The sequence below is a fragment of the Esox lucius genome, chromosome 7, assembly GCF_011004845.1.
Source record: "Esox lucius isolate fEsoLuc1 chromosome 7, fEsoLuc1.pri, whole genome shotgun sequence".
Classification (NCBI taxonomy): domain Eukaryota; kingdom Metazoa; phylum Chordata; class Actinopteri; order Esociformes; family Esocidae; genus Esox; species Esox lucius.
Genome location: NC_047575.1, coordinates 29,860,024 through 29,880,934, shown reverse-complemented (window position 1 = coordinate 29,880,934; position 20,911 = coordinate 29,860,024). Strand labels below are relative to the sequence as shown.

The following is a 20,911-nucleotide window of genomic DNA, read 5'->3' as shown; positions in this document are numbered from 1 at the left end:
CCTTAAGAGAACATTCAGTACAGGCATAGAATGGTGTGAGGTTCTAAGCTCTGCCACAGTATACTGAGTGCAATTGAAAGTACATTCATATTCATCTAACACCAATTTTAATAGCTTTTTAACATTTTGAAGAATATAGCCAATAAATCCGTTGAGCAATGGACAAAGGCGTTTGCTATCAGTCTCAAGATGAGCCAAAGCAGCCACTGTGGATTCATCATTTCTATACCATTGCAAATTAGGTCTTGTCATCAGAAAGAATATTTACATGAGAAACAGCTGAACAGACGCTACCTGCCAGGCTCTTTTCACTGGAGTGTGCCTTTTGGCCATATGGTAGATGATGAAAGCCAGAAAAGTCGTAACAAAACATTCCACGGACAACAAACCAAGCTCCCCCTCTGCCATGTGAATGCCATTTCATCTTTCCTTCTGGTTTGATGAATAAGAAATATCTCAGCTTTTCACTCTCCCTCTATCTCTATCTCTCTCTATCCCTCTCCCTCCCTCTCTCTCTCTCTCTCTCTCTCCCTCCCTCCATCTTTCTCTCTCTCTCTATCTCTCCATCTCGGTCTATCCCTTTCTTTCCTTTTCTCCTTCTTCCTCTTTTCTGGAGTACAATCTAGCCCAGATAGGTGAGGTAAAACCAGTTTCTATTCATAAAAGTCGATTGTGGAGATTCACTATACAGAAAATCAAGGCTAGCTCTAGGCGATTAGTTTTCCAAATTAAGAAGTCAAAACAACGGACGTCTTTCTAATGTGAATAACTTGCTTCTGATATACTTCCTCAAATCTTTATAGATCATCTCTGTATGAAAAATACAAACTTAAGATTCAGTGAATTGTTTAGGTTGAATGCATTGCAGAAAAATACTTATGTTTCTCATTTCGCTTATCATAGATGCCACAAAATTGAATGCTAATGTAAAATCTTAATATGTGTTTATATGAATAAACTAACATGATTTAGTTCATTATCAAGCGCAAAACACACGAGACACTACGCAGCAAAGCCTGCAAGGAAAAACCATGATATTTACATGACATATGAAAGCCTAGTGAAGTGTTGTGTGTGAGCTGAAATGATCAGAAAGGCATTGATATTTTAACATTTAGAGAAGCCTCAGAGCATTTATGAAGATCATTTGTTAAAATCTCAACATCTACTCCTAAATTTCTGCATTTCAATATTAAATAACATACAAGATATAATCACTGCAATATTCCAGGCATGGATATTCATGTAATGAAACAATTTCCTAAAGTTGATCGAGACCAAATTCAAAGATACACACACACACACACACACACACACATAAAAACGCACCATGTTCATGTGATTTTTGATTAGAAGAACAAACATTAGTCAGACTTGGTCACTTCTATCTTTCCTTCATCCTTCTTCAGCTTCTTTAAAAAATACTTTGGTCAAACTGTATCCATTTTGTATCTTCTTGAGAGATTCATTTTGGCTCTGGATGGATCCATCCCTGGGGTCAGTTTCCTAAAATGGTAAGCATTAGAATTCACCACGTATCTTTCCGTCGCATCAGTCTGTGTCTTTAGGGGATTCATTTTGGCTGTGGCTGTGTCCAACAATGTCCATCAGTCTCCCAATATGGGCATTCATTTGGGCTCTGCTTGTGTCCAGTATCTCAGTTTCTTAAAATGGGGTTCCTCACCAGGGGCTGAAAAGAGGAGGATTCTGCTGAGCTATGACTCTTTAATCCCACTCCCATCCCTCCTCTACTTACTGTCTCCCCTTTTCTCTCCAACCTCTCTATCTAGTAAGCCAGCCTAACTCCCAGAACACAGCAGTCTATACCCTTTTCACACTACCATTTTGATCCAAACCAAACTGTACTGGCCCAGACATTTTCTTTTGAAATAGTCCTTTTCAGCCCAGTTCCAGCAACTTGGAGGGGTATGTAATCAAGAAAGCTCACCACAACTTGGTTTGGCTCAGCTTGGTTTGGCTGAATAGTGTGAAAAGCCTTATTATTCAGTGCCCATAGCATTCCATGCAACCTGTGGACATTTTGAATTGTGGTGCAGGCAGTGTTAGCATATCAGTTGGGTATTTAGAATTTTGGCGAAGACAGTGTTACAATATCAGTAGCCATTTTGAATCTACACTATCAGTGCAAAAACCAAGAGAAACCAAATGTAACAAACAGAAAGCAAGGAAACAGGAAGACGTTTAGTGTCCGCACTATTAGTTTGTTCCTGAGCTCCAGTAAGTTGTTCAACTTGCAGAGATACTGTAATATGATGGCTGTGTAGGAACATGCAACCTTCTGACATCACAGCACAGCCCAGATAGTTATGTATTTGGTTCTGTGTGTGTTTCGTTGTTTCTCTCCCTCTCTCTTCTGTGTGTGTGTGTGTGTGTGTGTGTGGGCGTGTGTATTTGTGACTGTGTATGTATGTGTTTGAGTAATATAATTTGACTTTGTCTGCCTACAATGACTGACACCTTTTAAAATGCATGTGTAGCAGTCTCTGGCAGGGATACAGAATGCATCTCATGCATTTTACAAAGGGGACTAGTCATGACAGGTGCTGCACTTACAGTGACACTTTTACACTGACATCTTCATCACACTTCGCTGGTGAAACACAGTCTCAAAGAATCCGGCGTGCCACTTTCAGTGTGAGATTTTGATGATGTGTGTTTTAGATATTGTGTGTTTTGGATTGTGTGTTTTGAATATTTTGTTATACATTATTTATGCTTTAGATTTGTTTTATTGATGAAGTGTGTTTTGGATGATTTGTGTTTCAGACAACGTGTGCTTTAGATGTGTTTTGGGTTAATGTGATTTGGACTTTGGATGATACGTGTTTTGGGGACCTCTGTGCTGAGGATGGAATTTAGAGGTGTATTAAAAAGTAGCTCTCTCTGGCAGAACATAAAGTTGTGACAACTCTACACTGTAAACCCTAATGTATTTCTTACTCAAATGTTTCTAGTAAGCATAACTCAAAGTTAGATAAATGTTCCCAATAACTTCAAACGTTACTGACTTTTACTATATTTTTATAAGTTTCAAATGAAAATGTTCCCAGCATGCTCTGCTTCAAGTTGATATTTTGGAAACGTTTTATTATCCTTTTTTTCAATGTACTTAGACTGATTCATTCATCTTAGCTACACAAACATCAAACATACATTTGTCTAAATTAATCCAATTACCCACATTTAGTCAAACATATATTTTGCACCCCTACTGAAATGATTGTAAAAAACATAAAATATCCATCTTTGTGTCAGATGTTGTGGTTCCAATAGGGATTATGCATTATTTTGCAAGCCAATGCCTTGTGGGTAGCTTTGCAAAACTCTGCCGAAGTTCCCAGGATTTCCAGAAATCTTAACTTGATTTTTATTTTGAAAATCTGGGAATTTCCTTAAAGTTATCTTTCTAGCCACTGTGCTAGGATTTCAGTATGACATTTCACAGCATAATTTGATGTCATCTGAAATGAACAGTCCAAGAGCTCATGGTGGGGGGTTTACAAGACTTCAAAATAATGAATATGTTAAGTATTCTGTAACAGTTAAGTATAACTGTTGGCAAAGAATTGACAAAAGGAATAAATGTGTTCAATAACCATGTCCCAGGCATTAACAAATACTGAGTTCATTTAAAGGGCAATGCATATTGGGAAATAATTTTCTTCTATATTTTTATGTACAGTTAAAACTTAAAAAATCTAAACTATTAGGTTCCAATATATTGTAATTTTTAAGTAATTACTTACTTAACAAAATAAAGATAGTTGACTTAAATATTTTGATGTAATCAGTTTCCACAAAAGTTTTGAGTATTCTGAACTTATTAGGTTTTACAGTGTAGAGGATGTTTGTGTGTGATGTCCTTACACAAGCACATCTGTCTCTGTGTATGTGCACATGCATGCGTTTATCTGTGTTAGGTGTAGTGCGTCTTACCATGATAGTGGTGACCACAACTGTTCTATTTTCCATGACTGACTCGTTGGATTGAAGGGCTTCATTCTGGATCAGCACCAGCTTGTCTGAATCTGTCCAGTAACCCATCTGGAGACAGAAAGAGCACACAAAGTCAACCTAAGCATGTGTGTGTGTTTGTGTGTGTGTGTGCGCACGCGTGTGGTACGCTTTCTTTGTTGTGAATGTGTCTGTTGATTCTCTAAGATAGGTTGTGCGTAGACAAGGACACACTGTAACAGTACATGCTCGTACTGAAGTTCCTGTAGTATCGAACCTACTAACAGAATCTAACAGAGTGGTACGATAGGTGAGGCAAGCTGAGGAAGTGAAGAGGCCTGTCATTTTCGTCAACAGTTGCTGTTCTGCTGGTGTCTACGTAACAAATGCAGACAAGGCCTCTGTCATCCTGCTGGCGTCACTGCAGGAGCAGGAAGACAGGGATGGCGGGTAGGAATTGGGCTGCCCGTCAGCTTCCTCTCTCTCTCTCTCTCTCTCACTCGCACTCTCCGCTGAGGGGAGGATGATTGACTAGCTGGTGGGGGCTTTAAAGAGGTGTGTGTGTTCCCAGCCCACCCTCCTCCCTCCTGTCCCAACCGGACCCCGAGCGTGTGCAGTCAGCCGTTGGGCAGGATCAAGGAGCTGGCTTATTGATGAACACCCTGCTCCATCCTCTCCTGTCCTTCCTCCATCACTCTCTCTCTCTCTCTCCCTCTGTCCACCTACTGTTGGCTGGAGTCCGCACGTACACGCGGCACTGAGCATAATATACAGGACAAAACACACAGACAGTCTCATGCAGCACCTTGGATGTCCTGTGGAGATCACTGACGCAACACGCAGCACAGAGACAGTGACAGGAGGAGAAACAGATGCATCGTGATGTTCAGCCTCTTCTGCCATTTCAAACAATGGAAATCGGGGATGAAATTAAACCATACAGTTAATCCTGTTAGTTAAATGTTCAAACTATGTTAACGTTATTGACTTAATACAGGGTAGTTGTTATCAGGACAGCTAGAAATCCTGGTGAGTCATGGAAATGAATAGAATGACAAGTAATGACCATGTAGCTAGTTGCATGATGTGTAATGACTGAATCGTTGCTACACTGACAGTAAGGGCAGTAAGGTGGAACACAGGTAGATGAGCAGAGTGAAGCAGTAGTTTTCTTACCCGCCTGGGTCCGTTGTTCTTCAGCTCAAATACATCCATGGTGTAGTTGACTCTGCGTCCATAGTGGTCAAACTGGACATTACCTGTTAGTCCCTGCAGACGAACCTGCACAAAGGACAATCAATCAATTAAATATATTAATAAAGCTTTTTTTACATCAGCAGTTGTCACAAAGGCTGACAAGGCTGTTACAAAACAAGGCTGTTACACAACAACCAGCTTGAAACCCCAAGGAGCAAACAGAGTTGAAGCACAGTGGCCAGAAAAAAATCCCTAAAGGGGCTGACATGTTGGAAGAAACCTAGAGAGGAAACAGGTTTCTCCAATAAGCCTCATCATTACAGTAGCTTCTGAATTGCAAATTACTCTTTCATTCTAATTCAATGCTTTCAATGTGAGCTGAATTTGAACTGGCTACAACGCACAGCAAGTAGAATGTGAATGTTATTTGAATTAGAGGATGTGTAATTCAATTATATGAAATTCAAATGGCTTTTAAATTGCCCTCCAGAATTATTGGAATCCTTAGTATAGATGAGCAAAAAGACTACAATAAAGTAATGTAGGTGACCAGATTATTCTTAGACTGAAATTATCAGACTTAATCAAGGTAAAATTGTTAGAAGAAAAAAAATATTCTTAATAAAGAAATTAATATGTTTTGCACAATAATTGGCACTCCTGCATTTAATAGTATGTGCACCCTGTGCAGCTCTTAATCTTTTCTCATATGATGAGGTGGGAGAACATGGAACATGGGACACAAACTCCCTGGTCCGCACTTGTGGATTCTCCTCTTCATCTCATTCCACAGGTTTTCAATAGTGTTTAGGGCAGGAAACAGGCCCTGCCATGATCGACCAACGAAGTTGAGTGCACATGGTCAGCATCATATACAGAGGTTGTCTTTGGGAAATAGACGTATGAGTGCTGCCAGCATTGCTGCAGAGGTTGAAGGAGTGGGGGTCAGCCTGTCAGTGTCTCACACTGCGTCAAATTGGTCTGCATGGCTGTCGTCCCATAAGGAAGCCTCTTCTAAAGATGATGCACAAGAAAGCCCGCAAACAGTTTGCTGAAGACAAGCAAACTAAGGACATGGATTACTGGAACCATGTCCTGTGGTTTGATGAGATCAAGATAAAGGTATTTGGTTCAGATGGTGTCAAGCATGTGTGGCGGCAACCAGGTGAGGAGTACAGAGACAAGTGTGTCTTGCCTACAGTCAAGCATGGTGGTGGGTGTGTCATGGTCTGGGGCTGCCGGCACTGGGGAGCTACAGTTCATTGAGGGAACCATGAATGCCAACATGTACTGTGACATACTGAAGCAGAGCATGATCCCCTCCCTTCGGAGACTGGGCCACAAGGCAGTATTCCAACTTGATAACGACCCCAAACACACCTCAGAGACAACCACTGCCTTGCTAAAGAAGCTGAGGGTAAAGGCGATGGACTGGCCAAGCATGTCTCCAAACCTAATCCCTATTGAGCATCTGTGGGGCATCCTCAAACGAAAGGTGGATGTCGTCATGTGATGTGATGTCGTCATGGAGGAGTGGAAGAGGACTCCAGTGGCAACCTGTGAAGCTCTGGTGAACTCCATGCATAAGATGGTTAAGGCAGTGCTGGAAAATAATGGTGGCCACACAAAATATTGACACATCGGCCCAATTTGGACATTTTCACTTGTGGGTGTACTCACTTTTTTTGCCAGCGGTTTAGACATTAATGACTGTGTTATTTTGAGGGGACAGCCAATTTACACTGTTATACAAGCTATTCGCTCACTACTTTACATTGTAGCAAAGTATAATTTCTTCAGTGTTGTCACACGAAAAGATATAATAGAATATTTGCTAAAATGTGAGGGGTGTACTCACTTTTGTGAGATACTGTATAATCTTCACTATATTGAGTTCTAATCAATTCAGTGAAACACATTTTAAATGCTATGTGTAGTCTTTTGATTGATACATGACATACCCCTTACAGGTAGAAGATTTGTAAAATATCGCCATGACATTCTCTAAGTGTGAATGTGGATTTCTATTGCAGAAAGCAGTTTCTTTCCAAGCAATTTTTTATACCATCATTGGTGTTAGATACCTGTTTGAGGGTGCGCTCCATGTCAATTCCCTGATTCCAAGGGGCAGCAGGGTTGGCCAGACAGTCGCCAGCGTTTCCCCTCCGCGAGAGGTCCACTTTCTGCCTGCGCAGGTTTCTGAAGGCCTCCGCCATCACCATCACACCATCATATGTAAGAGCCGATGTGTACTGAAAAACACAAGGGAAACATCAGGTGTATGTGTGTGGTTGGGAGATAGGATGTGTGTTTGTGTGTGTCAGTATCAGAATAACCTTAAATTGCCATGCACATTTACACATAGTCAAAGTATTTTATTTGTCAAGTTCACCAAATAGCATGTCATTCTGAACAATGAAATTATTGTGACATGGCACACAACATCTATGTATTATGTATTAATTAAGAAATATATAAAGCAAAAAAAATAATAACAGAAAATACTAAAAACAATTTTAAATAATGCAGAAATGGGAATATGGACTTTATGAATAAAAATCTTAAATATTATACATACAATTGTAGTAGTGCCTATAAATTGATTAAAATGTGCTAATGTACATGAATGCACATAGAACCAGAGCATATGAAGTGTACATGTGATCAGTAAATCAGTGTTACGGGTTGAGGAGCCCTATGGCCTCGGGGTAAAAACGCTTTGTGAATCTGAGACTGCATGTCCTGATGCTCCGGTAACGTCTAACGGTAACGTCTACCTTGCATTTAGCAGTGGAGCAGCTGCCATACCAGGCAGTAATGCAGCCTGAGAGGAAGCTCTCAATGGTACACCTGTAGAAGCTGGTGAGAGTTTTAGACATCTCCTCAGGAAGTATAGGTGCATTTGGTCAGTTTTCACTGCCGAGTCTGCTTGCCTGGACCAGGTGAGGTCATCCTTGATGAACATACTGAGGATCTTGAAGTCGGAAACTCTCTCCACTTCAGCTCCATCGATGTGTATGGGGGCATGACCCCCCTCTGCTACTTCCTGAAGTCCACACTTAGTCTTAGCAGACATTGAGAGAGAGGTTAATGTCCTGGCACCATGAAACAAACTCCTCTCTGTATTTGGTCTCATCGCTGTTGGGGATGAGACCCAGGATAGTGGTGTCATCCGCAACTTAAGTATGACGTTGGAGCTTTGTGTGGCCACGCAGTCATGCGTGAACAGCGAGTACAGGAGGGGACTGAGTACACAGCCCTGAGGGGCTCTATTGCTCAGGCTCAGTGCAAAGGAGGTGAGGTTGCCCCTTCTCACCACCTGGGGTCTGCCTGTCAGGAAGTCTAGGATCCAGTTGCAAAGGGAGGTGTTAAGACCCAGGGTCCTGAGCTTGGGAACAAGCTTAGTGGGCACAAGATTGTTGAATCCTAAGCTGTAGTCCACAAACAGCATCCTTATGTATGTGTTACCCAGGTGGGAGAGGGTGGTGTGTACAGTCAGGGTGATGGCAACATCTGTAGAGGGCGGTAGTCATTCAGGCAGGTGATGGACGGTTTCTTTGGTACAGGGACAATGGTGGTCTGTTTGAAGCAGGTGGGGACTGCAGACAGAAACAGGGAGAGGTTGAATATAGCGGTGAATGTCCTCAGGCATTCCAGACCTGTGGACACTGCCTGGAATGCCAACTGGCCCTGATGACTTCCGAGGGTTCACTCTTTTAAAAGCTCTCCTCACGTCAGCCGTGGTTTGAGACAGAGTGCAGTCGTCCTGGTCCTCAGCAAGCCTCTTGTGTTGGTCACCGCAAACATCTCGGATCACAGCTGTGGTAGTTAGACTCCAACGTAGCCCTGTAGTCTCTTTTTCCATCTGTGATAGCCTTCCGTAGGTAATATCTGGTAATATCTCCTCAAAGCCTCCAGGCACCCAGAGCTCTAGGCTGAGGACCATATTGCGAGCTTAGCACGGACATTACCATTAACCCAAGGCTTTTGGTTAATGGGACGACATCATGGATGCCCATCAGCTGCAAAACAAAACATCTGCCAGTCTGTGGTCTCGAAGCAGTCCTGGAGAATGGTAATGGATTCCTCACTCCAGCGCTGAACTGCCAGAGAAACTGGTTCTTCCTGTATTAGTCATTGCCTGAAGATCGGAAGGAGAAGAATGGAGGTGTGATCAGCCTTACCAAATGCAGGGTGGGGAGGAGTTTGTAGCTGTTCTGTATTTGTGAATAAAAATGGTCAAGTGTCTGATCACACGGTTAGGAACGTTATGGGTTGGTGGTATTTCGGCAAAGCTTTCCTTATATTTGCCCTATTGAAGTCACCAACAACAATAAAAGCTGCCTCAGGGTGAGCTTCCTCTAGTCTATTAACTACTCCCTGTACGTCCTCCACCGTGCGTTTTATCCGCCTACGGGGGTACGTAGACTGCTGTGTTAATAGTGGATCTGAATTCCCGCGGAAGGTAGAAGGGACGTACCTTTTCAGTTAAGAACTCCAAGTCTGGTGAGCACTGTCTTGAAAGTACAGCAACATCCAAACCCCAGTGAGAGTTATAATGCAGAACCCTCCGTCTCCACGTTTACCTGATACCGAAGTTCTGTCCCGCTGGTAGATGGAAAATCCAGGTGGGGTAATGGCCGAGTCAGGCAACATAGGGTTTAACGGCGGATTGCAACATCTTGTCCAAGACCTACATAGAATATCAGCACGTTTGCCTCTCTTCTTTCTCCTCCGTCGGCGTGTAAGTAAACAAATTGGTGGCAGGACGAAGGAGTCGCAGCAACTGCTCCAGTAAGTTGAGAAAAAGTCTGTATCCAGTAATGAATAAACTTCCAAAAGTGTTTGACCATCATACTATATGAGCGACAGTGCAGCATGTACAAAAATAAAAACAATACAAACAGTTGTAAATTTAAAAAAACGTAGTAGTGAATCCGGAGCCACTGTCATTGCAACCTTCCTCTATAGCACATCAGACTCGTACCCAGAATTTGACTTAATGTAATGGTGCTGCAAGTGCCCCTATCACATAGGGGCAGAAAACACAATCTATGCAAAGGGTGTCTATGTGATACTGTGGCCCTATTCCAGCAGTGTTCTTTCTTCATCTTTCTCATGACCAGTCACAGTGGATGCAAGACACCACGTTTTCTGACAGACAAAAGACCAATGGTCACAATAAATGAAAATGTTTATTTAGCCAGCAGGGAAATATGCTCTCTCCAAATGGTCAGGCAGACAGTCGTCACTTTGATTTTCACATGCCTGATGAGATGGGTGATTCCCAGAAAAACTAAGACAATGGGTTTATGACTTGAGGTAGAGAGAAGTATAGAGGACAGGTAGGGATGAGCGAGGTAGAGAAGAGAGGAAGAGAGAAGAGGTATAGAAGAGAGGAGTTCCTATTACGAACCCATCTTCCCTCATTACATCTCTCTTTGGGGGCATAGTTTGTGTGTGTGTGTGACACCAAAGATACTGGGGAGTCCAGGGCATATTCATTTGGGCTGACAGTACATAGTCTTCAAATCGTAGACAACAAGGTTGAAGCACCTAGTGGGGTACTGCCTCAAATGTGTGTGCATGTGTGTGTGTGTGTGTGCATGTGTGTGAGTGTGTGTGGGACTGCCACAGCCTAATTGTTATTTCTCCACATTGCCTTGACAGTCTTAAACAGCACCAATGGTGATAGAGAGATGGAGAAGGGGTTGTGTGTTTGTTTGTGTGTGTGCGTGTATTCATGTAAGCAAGTGTTTATTTGTGTGACAAACTGCCAACGCCAACGAGAGGAAAGTTTATACACCCTGCTGACGAAACACACTCCTTGGGCGCTAAGGTTGGCACAGACCGGGCATTCACAAGAATCTGGGTCCATGAATATATATTTTTTTTTTAAGTTGTGAACAGCAACATTGTCTTTTGGCTGTTCTGCAGACATTAAACTTGGCTGTCTCCAGAACAGAACATAGATTCCACTAAGACAGACAGTGGACTGCAGAGGGGCTGGGTTGTAAGTAGTGAAAATATCACACACACATTGATTGGCGTGGAACAACAGTAGCTTAATGCACAGGGCGCAGAAACAACCCTATAACACCAAGCTCACCACTTAAAACCACATCTAAATCAGAGTAGGTGAGCAGAAATTAACTGTCGGAAATCCTACTCCTTGCTCTCTGGAAAAAATACTTTAGTTCCAGATTCTCTCCATTCATTTTATTTTTAAAGTCATACCTTGAACAAAACATAGGCAAAAATGTTTGACAATGCATGTTGACTACTCGTTTTCTTTATTAGTGGAGTTCCAAGATTTATACCATACTAATGCAGAATATTTTTTATTATATTAAGGATATCATGATGTTATTTTAAAGATTTGAAGTACTTCACAAATAGTTCGTTATTTTTATTGCTTTTTTGTCTTGTTTATTTTTTTCCAGGCTTTTTCCATGATCAGTTGCAATAAAGGTCTAGAGACAACATAATAGACATCGCTTTCAAGCGATGGAGGAATACATGGGCTGATATGGATCTGAAAATGTAGCTGGTATATTTCTACCTACTGGTATATTTCTCCATATTTCTCCTCCGGGTAAGCTCTGTAAGTAGCAAGCTAGCTGGGAAAAATATACAAAGTATCTCAAAATTTTTTTGTTTACTTATTATTACAAATTATATGTAACATGAACAGGATAGGCAATAAAAAGGGGAATTCAGCAGCATAATTTTAGCTAAAATGCCAAGCTAGTTAGATGTCATGTTGTTAGCTCCTAGGCTAAAAATAGGAAGCCCTGTCAGCCCTGCGCCACTACACTAGATAAGTAGCTATACAGAACATGTTTGAACACTTGGTAATTATTATAACACAGGCAGGACACACTATAAAACAGTAATTCCAAAACAAACTGAATAGGTGCACTATAATACTCTTTCTATGATCTATGACCAGTGCTGGAAAGTAACTGGAAAGTACAAGTTATTAAGTCATGAAGTATCTTTCTGAGGTGTACTTTACTATTTACATCGTTAACAATTTGAAATTCATTACATTACTTAAGAAAATATTTACCCATTTACTCATATTCCCTGACATCCAAAAGTGCTTCATCATTAATACAACTCAGATTATATGTACATTTACTTAGCAATTAAAGGCAATCCTGATGCTTGTGTGGGAGTTAGGAAATACATTTAAAGATTATTTAAGTTACCTGACCACACCCTTATCCAGCTTCAAAGCCAACCGCCTTTTATAACCAAATCCACCTCGTGACATCATGCAGTTGGCGAGAAGTACCGTCCCTCCCGAACAATTAAAGGCAATCCTGATGCTTGTGTGGGAGTTAGGAAATACATTTAAAGATTATTTAAGTTACCTGACCACACCCTTATCCAGCTTCAAAGCCAACCGCTTTTTATAACCAAATCCACCTCGTGACATCATGCAGTTGGCGAGAAGTACCGTCCCTCCCGAACACGCGAGTAGTCATCAGTTGAGCCAGTTAGTCCCACTTTATGCCACACTGACACACACACATTATGCCCATGATCACAGAGTCTAAAGCAATCCAACACACAGTCAGTCAATCAGCCAGTCAACTGGAGACCGACTCTGGTCTCAGCTCGGTTAAAATGAGGACACTACCCCAGACATTGTGGAGGCTATTGCTCTGCACAGGATAGGGGAGGGGACAGGATACGGTAGTTAGGGGAGAGGAGCGAGGACTTAATCCCAGGCAGGGTGTTCCAGTACCTTTGGGGGGCTGTCGGAGCCGGGGTACTCCCTCTGGTCCAGCTTGTTCCAGCGCTGCATCAGCTTGATGACCATGGGGTTGCTGAAATCCACCAGCTGGAATCCTGTGACATTGGCTCCACCGTGCATGAAGCGCTCCAGGTTGATGTCCTTAAAACCCTGGTGTGGCGGGGTGGGGGGGCCGATGGAGGGATGCACACGACATAGAAGAAGTGAGAGAGAGACATGCATTGAGAGAGTTGAGAAGAGCGAGAGAAGGTGACAAAAGGTGGACGAAGAGGAAGGGAGAAACAGACAAAGAAAGTAAGGGAGGGAGGAAAAGGGAGAGAGGGAGAGAGAAATGAAGGGGAAGCAAAAGAGGGAGGAAGAGGTACCATGGTACAACAACGAAAAGGAAAAATACACCGTTTTATATGGATTCTACGCTAGCCTATTCTAAGAGCTGGGATCACTGTCTGAGCCGGAACTCTGTCAACGCCCTGTTACTGCAGCAGAGGGCTGGTTAGAAGGATTGTGCCAACAGTAATCTCTCCCAGCCCAGGGCTTTGATGCCTTCAATACTGTCACACAAATACACACTCACTCATACACGCTGTGCTGTCCTGCTCTGGCCATCACTAATACACTGTCACTGTGGAAATGGTCTGAATACTATTAACATGGACGAGAAAAGAGACAGACAGAGAGAGAGAGAGAGAGAGAGAGAGAGAGAGAAGTTAAGACATGCCAGGGTTTGTTTTCCTCACCAAGTTAGCCATGATGTAATGGTAGCCTTTGACATGTTTTCCGACGCTGACAATCTGTGAGAGAAGGGAGGAAGAAACATTGAGTGAACGCGACTGGATTAGCATTAGCATGCTTAATTGGCTGTCAGTTGAATGACACACCAGTGTGCGCAGCCTGGCACTGCGTGAACATTGTCTTTCATTGGGAGAAATCAGATGTGCAGACTGTCTAACCAAATGAGTAGGCATCCGGATGAGTGCCACGCAAGGAGATAGACACTGGCTGAGCTGAGCTTGCTTGGAGCATAACAATGCTTCAGGCCCAGAGAGAGACATTCCCCATTTAACTAAACAGACACTGACCCCAAGACAGCTGTTTATGGCACCATGTTGAATGACTTGGCATATATACATGATTAGTGGGCCTGACCACACCATGAGATACCATGTCCTGACTAGACCATAATACTACATCCTGACCAAAGCATGATAATACATCCTGACCAGACCACGATCCTACATCTTGACTAAACATAATACTACGTCCTGACTAGTATCAGATCCTGACCAATACTATGTCCTGACCAGACCACAAAACTAAGTCCTGACCAGACCGTGATCCCAAGCCCTGGCCGGGCTACAAAACTAAGTCCTAACCAGACCATGATACTACATCCTGACTAATATTACATTCTGACCAGACCATGATACTACATCCTAATTTGACCATGATACTATGTCCTGACCAAGATCATGATACTACATCCTGATCAGACCATGATACTACATCCTGACCAGACCATGATACTACAACTTAATTTGACCATGATACCATGTCCTGACCAAGACCATGATACTACATCCTGATCAGACCATGATACTACATCCTGACCAGACCAAAGTACTACGTCCTGACCAAACCATGATACTACATCCTAATTTGGCCATTATACTATGTCCTGACCAGACCATGATACTAGATCCTAATTTGACCATGCTACTATGTCCAGACCAAGACCATGATACTACATTCTAACCAGACCATGATACTACATCCTAACCAGACCATGATACTACATCCTGACCAAGACCATGACACTACATCCTGACCAAGACCATGACACTACATCCTAACCAGACCATGATATTACATCCTGACCAGACCATTATACTATGTTCTGACCAGACGACCATATTACATCCTGACCAGACCCTGATACTACATCCTGACCAGACCCTGATACTACATCAAAACCAGATCATGATACTATGTTCTGACCAGACCGCGATACTACGTCCTGACCAGACCACGATACTTTGTCCTGACCAAGACCACGATACTACGTCCTGACCAGACCATGATACTACATCCTAACCAGATTATGATACTACATCCTAATTAGACCATGATACTACGTCCTTACCAGACTGTGGTACTATGTCCTGACCAGACCATGATACTACAATCTAACCAAACCATGTTACTACATTTTAATTAGACCATGATACTAAATCCTGACCAGACTAAACTACTATATCCTAATTAGACTGTGTAGATGACCTGAAGACTTGTGTGTACAGGAGCCTGCTGAAATGATGGGTACTGTTGGAGGTCAGCCAGTGGCTCACACCAACACACTTGCACATACACTTTCTTACTCACACATCATTCTCACCCAAACACCTACACACATGCTCACAAATTGACATCCAGTCATTCAGTCATTAGTACAGTGGCAGATGCCAGGGCTGAGATTTGCTGAATTATTCAAATATAGGCTAGAGACACTGGTTGCCTGCGGGATGGCAACTGAGTACACTATAAAGTAGGTTCATTCCACTCTAACTACATAGGAGCTGAGTGAAGCTAAAAGATATCCAAACATCCTAGAATTTCAAGTAATACCTGGAATTCACTACATCATTAGTAGCCTAATCACCCATCTACATTGCTCTGAAAAAAGGCTATACCTACTTGCATTTCACCTCCAGTTAGCGGAATTACATTCAGGATTAGTTGTTATGCAAGTTTATTCAGGCTTAGAAATACATTATTTTTAACACTCGTTCAAAGGAAAACAAAAGATAAGTATTACTTATAGCTCTGATCAGTGGTAGTGCCTCCAGGTTTCAGTCCTTTTTTTTTATTCGGTACCTAAGAAACATGAACTTAACAGTAACATATTGGGAATTTAGCAAATACTTTAACCCATGAAGACTTACATTAGGGAGTGCATACATTTACATATTGTTAACAACACTAATATGACAGTTATGCAATCTACAGCAGGTTTAAAGGAAACCTGAATAATCATTTTTACTTTAAATTGTTATGAACGAATTTTGTAAGAATCTGTAACATCCAATGTTTAACTTATTTGGTCTGACAGCGTAACTGTTTGCTTCCTTGATTTCTTTCTTCTTAGATTTTTTTCTCTCCGTTTTTGCTGGAACTTGTAACCAGAGCTGGCAAAGAGGACCTAATGTCTCAGACAGAGTGAGTGACCGAGTGAGTGACCGAGTGAGTGCTTGAAAGCGCTTACAAAGTTCCACAACGTCTCTGTGCAAGCATGACCGGGTCTTATCCACAGATGTTCGAATAAGTGCTTGCCAACATACTTGCACGTAAAACTAACGCATGCACTAGAGGGCAGTGTCATTTATTAAGCCAGAATAAAAATTTAAAAAAAGAACAAACTAAAACAGTAAAAAGTTGTAAACAAAGAGATGTAGCACTGCTATTGTTGGTGCATATTGTGTGTAGAAAAATGGATAGGAGAAAGAAGTTAGTGAATGCGTTGAGAAAGAAAATTGCTCTGCATGTTTTGGTTGTCTATCTGTTTTAATGGCAGTTTTTCGTGATTTGTTATCATTCCGTGTACTACCAGATATGAACTCCTCGTCCAGTCAGTGTTTGTTTGAGGCCCAGGATCACAGAAAGCACAAAACATGTTTTTTAAGAATTGAGAGGTGTGCACAAAAGCTCTTCACACTTTTGTGAGCTACGCTTATCCAAAACCCCTTTCTCTGTGGTGCTTCACAGAGCCACCAGTCTCAACATCAACAGTGAAGAGGCAACTCCGAAATGCTGGCATTTTTTTCCAATCTTACTCTGTCCCGTGTCTGTGTTCTTTAGCACATCTTATTATTTTCTTTTTATTGGGATTTTTTGAGATGTCTTTTTCTTTGCAACTTTGCCTGTAAGCCCAACATCCTGGAGTCTCCTCTTCACTGTTGACATTGAGATAATTGTTTTAGATTTTGTTATTTTGTGTTTTGGTAATGAAGCTGCCAGTTGAGGACCTGTGACTCTGGTTAGAGACAGTTTGCGCTGATCTGTGAAGGGAGTAGTACACAACATTGTACGAGATCTTCCGTTTCTTGGAAATTTCTCGCATGAAATTGCCTTCATTTCTCAGAACTAGAATGGACTGATGAGTTTCAGAAGGCATTTCTTACTTTCTGACCATTTTGAGCCTGTATTTGAATCCACACTTGCTGATGTTTCAGATACTCAAGTAATCTAGAGAAGGCCAGCTTTATTGTTTCTTTAATCAGCACAACAGGTTTGCAAAAAGGATTTCTAATGATCTTATGGCCTTTTAAAACGATATACTTAGCAAACATAACGTGCCATTGGAACACAGGACTGATGGTTGCTGCTAATGGGCCTCTGTATACCTACAGTATGTAGATATTCCATAAGAAATCAGCCGTTTCTAGCTACAATAGACATTTCCAACATTAACATTGTCCACACAGTATTTCTGTTCAGTTTGATGTTATTTTAATGGACAGAATAAAATGTGCTTTTCTTTAGAAAACAAGGGACATTTCTAAGTGACACCAAACTTTTGAATGGTTGTGTATGTAATGAAGCCGGAACAGTTGTGTTGCACACCTGTAGTTGCAGGAAAGGCAGCCTACAGCATTTTGGTTGTGGCTAGAAGGATGGGATAAAACCTGTATTCCCTCCATCAAGGCAGCTAGTTTAAATACTAAGTTGTTAAGATGTTAAATTTGGTTCTGCATTATCAAGGTGTTATAGAGTGAAGGGTAATTGCATCGTCCATGTTGTCCCCCACTGACAAAAGCTAGCTAATGGGGATTAGCATCTCCACCATTTTTCTCCTGCGGAAAATGTTACCATATACCCTTGAAATGCAGGGTTCACACACTGTGCCGAAGTCTCTGGCAAGGTAGAGTTCTGCCCACTGCCAAGCTTCCATTGAAAATGAATGAGCCGCCCCGTTCAGCATTCGCTGTCTGAAACCAGCTATAGTAGTAATCCCATCCAGAACTAATATAGCTTGCAAATACGATTACTTTGATCTTTTATTTAAAATGATATACCTAACATGGTGACATCATTGTTTTACACTTTATCATGATCTCCCACTCATTCTAGCTATAAAATTGATTTAAGTTCCAGTCTGCCGGGACAAGTGAGACTCACATTCCAGTTTGCACAGATTAAATGCAGAATGTATGAACAGAAAGGCATGGGTTAAAGGTTTTAGTTAGAGACAGACAATGCTGGATCCGCAGGTTAGCTTGTTGAATAAAATCGAACTGTCCTTTTCTACATAGTACTCTGCATGCATGTCTTTAATAATTCTGAAATAGCCTAGTAACTATTCATGTTTCAGTAGCGTAGTGTTTATAGAGACATAGAGACATGGACTTGAGTGCACAGCTTCTTAGATTGATGGGCCTCTGTATACCCCCAGTATGTAGATATTCCATAAGAAATCAGCCGTTTCTAGCTACAATACCGGCCTCCTGCTTTTTTGGCATTCATGTATTCAGCTTCCTAGGTTCCTTCCTTAGCCAAACCCCCTGGTTTGCTGATGTTATGTAATTACCTTTTTGTCTTTACAACACACGGCCAACCTTTTTTCAATGTTATTGCATATTGTCATACTGAGAACCTCATTGTTGCTATGTTATAAAACCATGTTCCAGAAATGAATCGAAAATCATGGCTTAATGGTTCCCAGAGGTTCTTGTTCCTTCTTTCCTGACTGATCTCACCTGCTCCAGCATGTTGGTGAGTCTCTCCGCTTCTAGGTCTATGACAAACTTCTTCTCCTGCCGTCGGTCCAGGTCCTCCAGCAGGCGCCGGTAGGCAGCATCGTCAAAGTTCTCTACACAGATGGCGCTAACCTGCCAGCTGTTTTGACCCGCCTTCTCCATGATGGCCTGCAGTATGGAATACCCTGAGGGACAAGACCGATCAACCATGACAAGAATTGGTGAATCGAACGGACGACAGTCAGATGAGTCACAGTGAGGTCAAAGGGGCCATACGTGATATTTGCACTACACTGCTAGCACAAATGCAAGCAACACTGGCGAGTACACCTCGGCACTTAATGTTTAAAGGATATTTTCAACAAATTGTTCTAAGATATTCCCATTTAAACGTTCTTGCCGGTCAGTCTATTAGTTAGCATTGACTTGTAATCTCCTCATACTGGCTTTAGACACTTATTACTATTCCCCCACCCTAAACCACCCTGGACTATAGATAATACTCTTCCTGTCTCATTGGTTAAGGAAAGAGGAGGACATGTTATTGTTTAAGAGAAGTGGTGTCTTGGAAAGTCTTGGAAACATTAGAAGCAGGATTCTACACAGTGCCCCTTGTAATGTACCAAAGGTTAAAAGGCATATAAGAATAAAACCATGCTGGGTCAAATCCTAATATGACTTACAAATGCATAACATTATAATTTTAGCGCTCATGTGAAAGCGAATGACATAAGTGGGACTCGTTAGGATTCTGCTCTCCTTTCAGGGTTCGGATACATTCTGTCACACTAAATGAAATACAATTAAAAGCGTCTTTCTGTTGGCTGGGTCATGGTAATGACTGATATCACAAAACTAAAAAACTCTGGCATCTCATAAACAACAAGCACGGGTGACCGTAAGACACCCTGCACCCAAGGAGATCGTTTCCTCAGTGTGGAAGGCAGACTTCTAAGTGTTTGATAGTACACCAATTATTCATTCTGGTTCCACAACAAAACCTCTGTCTTTGACTAGATGATGGTAACCATTTAAACACTAGAGGGGATCATGGGCTTTTGAGCCATACAGTGCAGATTTAAGATTTTGAGGATTTTATTTGGATCCCCATTAGCTGATGCCGGTACATCAGCTAGTCTGATACAGGGATGAGAGGAAGTCAGAGGAACCCCCCCCCAGTGACTCTTCTCTCCTCTCCAAAAGGAACAGATGTCCCTCTTAAACGGCCCCTCCTGGTGGCTATCGCAATCTGGCAACCTTCCTCCCTCTGCTCCCAATTAGTAGATTAACCTGTGCTTGAGTGTCTACTTCTGTGAACCCAACCCCCTTGTCTCACTCTCTATTTCCCTGTGAACCCCATTAAAGGGTCTGTCTGTTCATTTCTGTCAGTGGAACAAGGAGGATGGCATTGAAATGGAAGAAAACTGACACCAACTGAAACATGGTTAAAACTATCTGGATTTGTCAGTGTTCCTTTTTAATTTATCCACTATCAAACATTGTTTTGCAGAAATGAATACACCACACTGACAACAAAATATCTAAATATCCATTTCATGCAGGAATCCTGGTGGTTTCAAAGTGGCCACCTCTGGCTTTGTTCATTAGTAATCTAATCCTCTTATCCACATTGTTCTGGCAAATGGCTACACCTATAGTACAAGCCCTTCTTCACAGTGAATGTACGGAGCGATCAATAAAGTAGTAGAATTACATTCAGGATGAGTTGTCAGGGAAGTTCATTAGGGCATGGAAAGAAAAGCATTTTAAAACCTTTTGCAAAGGAAAAGACAAAATGAGTATTTGTTACTGGCCAGGTCGATGTAAGTACCTCCCGGTTTTAAATCTGTTTTTGCCATTTAGAGCCTAGTCAAACATAACCCTTAGGATAGCATCTGACGTTTTGGTAATTTAGCAGACACTTTTAGAGAGACAGGAGAGAGAGCATAGATTTAGACTTTTTTAATAATGCATAGTAGGTTTGTATATCCTTAAGCCTGTAAGCAGACTTACTCCTGGCTATGGTCCTATAATATAGACATATCCAAAGGTTTACAAATTACAATACAAAGTCAATTACCAAAATAGAATACTCTAAAAGAAATACTAAAGAAATTTGATAAGCTAATACATTCGCAAGTACATCTATGATCAACAACATGCGTAGTTATAGGAAAAAACAAGATACAGCCCTTTCAGTTATCGTACAAAATATTATATAATA

The 20,911-nt window shown here is 41.7% G+C and overlaps 1 protein-coding gene across 8 annotated transcripts in view; it reads right to left on the bottom strand.

Moving 5' to 3' along the window:
- The window catches only part of gria4b (glutamate receptor, ionotropic, AMPA 4b), a 142,227-nt gene that overhangs the window by 35,389 nt on the left and 85,927 nt on the right, over positions 1 to 20,911 (bottom strand). For 7 of the 8 annotated variants that reach the window (XM_034293242.1, XM_034293240.1, XM_034293238.1 and 4 more), the window contains exons 4-9: positions 18,688 to 18,872; positions 13,675 to 13,728; positions 12,929 to 13,087; positions 7,257 to 7,424; positions 5,152 to 5,256; positions 3,958 to 4,065 (exon numbers count right to left, since the gene is read on the bottom strand). In XM_034293242.1, coding sequence (XP_034149133.1) covers positions 3,958 to 4,065; positions 5,152 to 5,256; positions 7,257 to 7,424; positions 12,929 to 13,087; positions 13,675 to 13,728; positions 18,688 to 18,872 — 779 coding nt within the window. Of the gene's footprint in view, positions 1 to 536; positions 1,691 to 3,957; positions 4,066 to 5,151; positions 5,257 to 7,256; positions 7,425 to 12,928; positions 13,088 to 13,674; positions 13,729 to 18,687; positions 18,873 to 20,911 lie in introns of those variants that run through there. The other variant, XM_029120950.2, reaches the window with a different exon arrangement.